General features: G+C 42.5%; 1 protein-coding gene across 2 annotated transcripts in view; it reads right to left on the bottom strand.

The window, feature by feature from the left end:
• Positions 1–707: 707 nt before the first annotated feature.
• Positions 708–7,909, bottom strand: part of LOC142246243 (dehydrogenase/reductase SDR family member 4-like) — a 107,670-nt gene continuing 100,468 nt past the window's right edge. For both annotated transcript variants that reach the window (XM_075319288.1, XM_075319281.1), the window contains exon 9: positions 708–1,091. In XM_075319288.1, the coding sequence (XP_075175403.1) occupies positions 977–1,091 (115 nt within the window). In that variant the 3' untranslated portion in view covers positions 708–976. The remainder of the gene's footprint in view (positions 1,092–7,909) is intronic.

Raw genomic sequence — 7,909 nt, 5'->3', positions numbered from 1 at the left:
AAAACGGGCTCCTACGGCACCTATATGCCGGGGAGCGGACTACCGGTGGGCAACCACAGGAGTCAGAACATTTCTAAAAGGTGCAGGGAAAGACAACCAATATCAGCCGTCCGGGGAGAACACAACAACGACACTGCAGCCGGCTGCGGGACCTGTCCATTCGGCCGTTTTGGTTTACCAGCGACTCTGTCAGTGATTGTCTGAGTGAGTACACCAGTGCCGTCCGGCACCGCGCCGCGCAGTCCCTGCACCCCAGCCATCCAGCCTCCCCGTTACACCACCGGGCCCCGGCATCACCAACCCCCTACCCACGGAGGGGACAACATCTTAGCTGCACCCTACCATCTCTCCCGGGATCCCCGTTACCAGCAGAGGTGGTGCCATAATCACCACGTCCCGTGGGTGGCGTCACGAACAATCTCCCTAACCAAACCATCCCTTTTCACTCACGGGCGAGGAGCGCTGCTCGAGTCCCCGGGTCCGGTCCACAGCTCGAGCCACCGAGCAGCAGCAGAAGCCCCGGACCCGAGCGTGGCGAGCGCGTCCCCTCCGCCCGCGACACCAGCACCACTGGAATAGCAGTGGCATAAGAGGAGAATATAATTTTTTTTTATTTTAATTGGGGCAAACATGACAAGGATTATCCTAATAGTGGACAACTCCTTTAATGCTATTTACTATTTTCAGCAGTAAAAGAAAAACAGCAATTAATTTCATTACATTTATTATTATTCAAATTATAAAAAGTAGGCATAGAAAAGACACGAAAGTGAATTGGAGAGTATATACAGTTTATATGACTGCAATGTTAGGACTTCAATCCTTGGTTTCCTGGCCGAGCATGGTTTCCCCCTCCTTATAGGTACTGTAGCATGGCACAGTTTGAAATTCATAATACATTCAAAAATTTAATGAAAAAAAAAACCAATCTTGTAAATATATTAAACTTAAGGATAACAGATATGATATGTGATGTTCATAGACGAGATTGCGCCCCTCCTGAAACCACTATAGTTTCTCCAGTGATATATGCAGCATCAGAAGAGCAGAGAAAGGACACAGTTCCAGCACAATCTTCAGGTTCTCCAATTCTGAAGGAAATAAAAAGCATGAGTATATCCAGTAAACATGAACTGCTCATAGATGCAGATATATGTATGCGTACCTTCAAACTTTTACAGATTAGTTAAAGGAGAAGCAATATGACTACGCAGCAGCACATTTTTGCCAATTCCATGGCCACACCGATTTACTGTTTCTTTCTCGCAGGAAGATATGTCAGAGGAGGCAGTGGCACGGCGGGACATTCATTAGACTGCCTGGGACAGCAGAGCGTAGCCCCAAATCTGGTATTAAGGAGGAGGGGGGGAGAAGCATAAAAACCAGCAATAATTAGAGAAGATTATTATTGCCTAGTGTGGTGGAGAGAACTGCAGAAAAAAAACAGCATTTGCGCTGTGTGTGAACACAGCCTCCACATTACATTTGTATTACATTTTTATGGGTTTAAGGGAAATAAAAAAAAAAAAAATAAAATCAATCATGCCATTTTTGAAACCAGTTACCATTCACTATATTGCACAAGTTGTTACAATTACATGAATGCCAAATATGTCTCTATTATTTGCTGATTGGTGATGTATATTTTTTTAAAGTGTATTAAAAATGTCATGATTGTAATTATTTTTAATTTTACAGAAGAAAAAAAAAATATGATGATTTTACGCCTAGAACCTGTTTAGCTCTATGTATCAGTACAATCTGCCTGTAAGGAAGAAGAATACCCTATGGCTTCTAGCTTTTACAGCTGCTTGGTGGTTCAAATTTGAGGGAGACCAGACTTCAAGAAAACAGAAGAATGTGTTATTTAAATGATTGTTAGTATGTAGAGAGCAGAGAGATGCTGGACCCTCCCCCCAAAAAGGAGGTAGAATAATTAAGCAATGAAAACGCACACAGTAAGAGATGAGTTGGTGCAGACAGAGTGAGTGAGAGTTGGGACATTGCTCTGTGTTCCTTGGGCAGCTCCTACTGGATCCAGGACAGTGGACCTACGTGTTCAGTCGTGGACAAAAGTTTTGAGACTAATTTTATTTTTCACAAACTTTGCTGCTACGGTATTTATGGTGGCAATTTGCATTAACTCTACATTATTATGAAAAGTGATCAGATGAAATGTCATGCCATGAGAATTAACTTAAATCCCAAAACCCCAATTTCACTTAATTATAGCCCTGTCATCAAAAGACTTGCTTACATAATTTCAGTGATCATCTCAGCTTAGGAGAAACAGTTAACGAGGACGAGGAATCCAATATCACTCGCTTATGCAGATTTAAATTAGAAGAGTGGACTGGATCCTTTAAAAGTGGTCTGGTGCCTTCAAGGACGCACAAGTAGTCAACAGTGATTTACAGGCAAGGATATTGCTATTGCCCCTAATTCAATCACTTATTGAATGATCAAGAACTTTAAGGAGATATGGTTAATTACTAAGAACAAGGATCAGGGCACCCAAAAGTCTGGAACCAGGAACGTGAAATGGATACAGAAACACAGTCGTTTACTGGGACACAGGAATGGATCAGGAACTCAGGCTGGTACTGGGACACAGTACTGGCTACAGGAACACATTCTGATACCGGGACACAGGAACAGGAATGGAATCAGAAAGTCAGACTGGAACCAGGAACAGATCAGGTACTCAAGCTGGCACCGAGACACAAGAACGGATTTAGGAACACTGGCTGGAACCAGGACACAAAAATGGATACAGGAACATAGGCTAATACTAGGACACAGGAACAGGATTAGGAACGGAATCAGGAACTCAGGCTGGAAACATGAACCAGGAATGCATCAGGAATTCAGGCTGGCACCAGGACACAGGAACAGACACGGGAACACAGGCTGGAACTGGGAACCAGGATTGGATCAGGAACTCAGGCTGGAACCAGGAATGGGATAAAAAAAACTCAGGCTGCAACCGGGACCAGGAACATATTATAAACGAAATCAGGAACTCAGAAGGGACCAGGACACTGGAGCAGGGTCAGGCACTCAAGATTCCGGTACATAATCAGGAACGAATTGGGCATATGGGCGTCGAATCTGGAGCAGGATTCCAGGGACTAGAAAACAAGCTAGTAACCATGAGGAACACAGGTTACTGAAAAATAACATTGCACAGGCACCTCCCATTCGGGAAGGATGCCTTAAATATCTGGAACTCCCGAGTGATAGGCTGGGAACATATCAGGGAAATACCTGGTACTTCCTAGCACTAGGCTGGGAATACATCAGGTGTGTGCATGCTGCCCATTTAAGAAGTGGGGAGAGTGCGCTCCCTAAGTGCATGTCCAGGAAACCCACGTGCAGAGCACAGGGACTGAGAGCCAAGAGCCATGGTGGGTAAGTTGTAAGAGGAACAGCTGGGCGGAGGAGAGGCGCAGTGAATACATTGGCGTCCCTGTCGGCTAGTGCAAAGAAAACTGGCATTACAGTTGATTACGTTGGCATCCCAACATCAGTTAGTGAAGGGAACGCTGGTGTTCCAATTGAGTATGCTGGCATCCCTGACGTGGCATTACAACATGACTTATTTTGCCCATGAATCATAGCTTGCCTGCACAATTGCAGGCGGGTATATTTTTCTTTGAAATGCCAGAGCTAGTCTGGCGCCACTCAAGAGGATTGACAAGTCTACCACTAAGGGATTGTCTAATAGATTCTTTTTTTTTTTTAAATCAGATCTTTTTTATTAAACATTGGTACAAGGGTACAAAACAGAGAAATGATCATTGCATAACATAAATGTACATTATTATAGTAGGTTGGATGTCATCGTATTATGCAGAGCTATACAATTACTCCTCATACACATTTATGATAGTATTTTGATTTTCCATAAACTAACCAATTGAACTACTTAACTTCTTTAAAATAACAAAGTCATTAAGGATAAAAGTTGTTTTTCCTACTATGTTTGTCCCACTCAACACTCATTCTCCGACCATGTCACTACACAACATTTTCCGCTCAATCACATCTAACCCCCCTCTCTTTTCGGTACACCAAAATTATTTCTGTTGCTCTTCTCAATGCCCCCCAGAGGCTCTGATACCATATGGAATTTCCAAGCTCCCAGTACTTCAGTGGTGCCCCCCTATTGCAAACATAACAACAAATTATCCAGTATGCTATCCTGTATTAGCGCATTGGAGGGAAGACCAGGAACATCCATCCAGGGCCGTCAGATCTTACAGAATTTGCCCAGTGCCCTCCTCTTCAGATATACTCCTCTCTCCAGTCGAAGTAAATTATTCAAATTTATTTTTTAGCTCTACTATAGTCGGAGGCGAGGGATCAAGCCAGTGATATGCTAGTAACTTTCTTGCTTGGTATAGAATGCGATATACCCAGGGCTACCGGGGAATCCAGATCCACTCCATCCTCCCACAGGTTCACCAAACAAAGACTGGGTGAGGGATGAATCTTGATATTATACACCTGTTCTATGTGTCCCAAGGTTAGATGGAGCATTTCTGAAAAAAATATACCTGGCTGCAATCATGTATCTAGGCTTTGATTTATGCTGTGTGTAGTTTAGGCAGCATAAGTCCAATTACAGGTTTCCTTTAAGGGGGCTTCAAGTGCATCCATTCAGAAGTTATGCACCCGACACGGACCTCAATCTGGATGGATGCCAGTCCATCCACCCACAATAGTATATACTGCAAATAAATGTATAAGATAAGATAGATGTTTTTTGGGATGGCCTTTTTTATATAGGAAAGCACTGTCAGCACAAACATTATTCAGTCAGCACAGTTAAGCAAACAATATCCAGAGACATACCACGAATACAGAAGCCAAAAGAACACACCATCTGGTAAATGATGGCTTATGGGAACGTAAAAGTATATTTACGTTAAGGAAAATCTCCCACAGGCTAAGCGCACAGACATAGTCTGCATTTAGCCTAAAGGTCCATGTAAACATACCACAGATTATCCAACAGACAAGCAAAGCAATCGTTTCTTGGCGGATTAGATTGTTAATTGGGGTAGAAGTATGGAACAACTTGTATACTGGCAAATGGTGCTAGTTTATGGGCTCAAATTGCCCCTGTAAATTGGCCCTAAGTAGTATATGTAAAAGAAACCACCTTCTAAATGATGCACCCATTAAAACTAGTAATGACAACATTGGAAAGAGCTAAAATAGCAGCAATTGTAGTCAATGACTGTCATGTAACAAGGCATATGAAAAGGCCCCCCCTTTAGAGCATTTAGCGTGGGGGGACTCATGGGTTCGCGTCGCCTGACACGTTAATTCTTGTTTTAATGGTTTTGTATTCATTAATTTGTACATTAATTGTGGTTGGTATGGTCTGTTCTGCACTATTTCTTCCCCCCCGCTTTTGTTATGTTTTATGGTACTTACCTTCTAGGTGCTTCTGTAGCCAGTCAGCTGACTGGGCAGATTTGAGCAACAGGTACAGGATTGGCTGTTGGCTTTTGGCGGGAAAAGTGAATGATATATAGACTGTCATCTGGTGTCAGGTGTCAGTTCTGACAGGAAGCGAATTCAAGCAGCTCCCCGCCCGCCCCCCCTTTAGTTTTAAGTCGCGGTTTTATTAGTTGGGGTAGTCGCCCAGCTAAGCCTGGGTGGACAGTGTTTTTTCTGAGATATTGTAAGATTAATTATTTATACAAGAGGTTATTTTTTGGTCTAATTTATTTAATGGTTAAAATTATTATTTAATGGTTAAATTATTATGTAACCCATTAATAAACACTGCGGCCTTTATTCACCAAGATATGTTTTCTGTGTTTTTATTGTTAAGTTATATTTAGCTGTATAAGGGGTGTCTATGGCGTCTGCGATCCCATGACCTGAGCTGACAGCTCCTCTAAACTTGGCTTTTGTGTTCTATGGACTACATAATATTAAAAAAACGACATACACACACAGTCAGTCAAAACTGCTATCAAATGCATGTAACTCAGTTAAATGGTTTAACCGGGATGTTTTTTTTTCTTCTATGGGGCTAAGGTCAACATTACATCGGCAGTGATGTCCTTTTGACAGAGCAGAAGAGTAGGAACTTTTTTCATAAGCCGGGAGCGTTCGGAACATGGCAGAACTGGCAGGTGGTAAGCAACAACCTACTAAGAAGTGCTTACTCCAATAGAAGAAAAAAAATAGAAGTCCAGGATAACCCCTTTAAATACTTGCAATATACAATGGATGCAATTGGTTCGTATACTGTGAAAACTTGTGTGAAGAGAGATCAAGATCCTGGTAAGTACATTAAAGGTGTTTTCCAACAAAGACCTCTATCAGCAGAAATGGGCAAGACGCAAAACGCATACTAAATCTAGCCCTTTTGCTGTTCTTGTCTGACTGGGACAGCTAAAGCGCAAAAAACAGTGGCCTGAATACCACACTAATCGGCCAACTTCCTCACCCAACCTCTCAATTTCACCCGTGAAACAATGGTGGAACAGGGAACCATAAACTACTTCATCCACCATTCAGCCTGTGCAGCTGAGCCTCAGCACAGCAGTAGCAATGATGTTACAAGACTGCGCCTGTGGGAGCCTCAGTCCATCAAACTGTGTAGATCTGTGGATCTCTATAAGACTCTGTTTGGTGGGCTGTGGAGCCCAACATACTGTGTGTGGTAAGCTGTAAGGGCCTTCAAAGTGTGCGTGGTGGGCTGTTGGTGCTATTATACTGTGTGTAGGAATGTGTTGTTGGAGCAACATATTGAATGTGTGGGGAGCTGTAAGAACATCATCCTGTGTGCGTGTGTATGCTGTGCACATCATAGAGTCCCGCTGTCGCTGCCTGTATGTCTTGATGTGGCCCAGTATATTAGGGGCCTCCTTCTTTCACTCCCCTGAAGATTAATTATCAAATGAAACACGTCGGGAGAAGGGAAATGATGTGGCAATGAATTCATTCTAAGGGATCGTGAGTCCAGGGATAGAGAGACCGCTGAGATGCCTGAAAGAGTGATAATATATGCCTTATAGGAACATCACTACACTGGATTGGGTGAGACAGTTCCTTTTTCTTGAGGTTTTGATCCCCGATTATTTTCAGCATTGGATCTTCTTTAGCCTTTTATGTAAATCCTACGAATCTATACACTATATATATGATTCTGTAATTTGGCCTTCTGAATTGGTGTATAGGATACCATTGAAAGAGGTGTTAATCCCCTATAGATATAGTAAGGGGATATAGCGACAGATATATCCGCTTTAGTGGATATTTGTTTTTTTAATAGAAGGTGATCCTGACATCCTTTTGAGGATTAGATAATTCTTAAAAGATTATATATATATAATCTTTTAAGAATTATCTAATTATAATTAATCTAATATATATATATGACACATACATATCTATATACACTTATATATATACACACACACACACATATATATATATATACACACACACACACACACACACACAGATAGATATATATATATATATATATATATATATACACACAAAGCAAGAGGGCCTGCGGAGACACCATCACATGTTTCTCAACGCTGGCAGGAAACTAGCCAGGTCTTTCACCGGGAAGGAACAACCACGGGAAGGGCAGTCTCCAGTCAAGGAGACCACCTATGTCAAACATGGTATCCATCCACAGACACCCGTTTCGGGGTATTTGCCCCTCATCAGTGTGGAGTAGGAATCTGGCTAGTGGGACATTGCCTAGTAAAAGACTATGTGAGCAAGGATGGTTGACCTTAGGGAGATCAACATCCACCACTGCGGAGACACCATCACGTGTTTCTCAACGCAGTGATTCTAGAGCAATGCCCCCTGGGAAATATTCAAAGCAAGAAGGCCTGCGGAGACACCATCACATGTTTCTCAA

Source organism: Anomaloglossus baeobatrachus, chromosome 1 (genome assembly GCF_048569485.1).
Source record: "Anomaloglossus baeobatrachus isolate aAnoBae1 chromosome 1, aAnoBae1.hap1, whole genome shotgun sequence".
NCBI lineage: Eukaryota > Metazoa > Chordata > Amphibia > Anura > Aromobatidae > Anomaloglossus > Anomaloglossus baeobatrachus.
The sequence above is the reverse complement of the archived record's forward strand: the minus strand, read 5'-3'. Positions and strand labels throughout refer to the sequence as shown.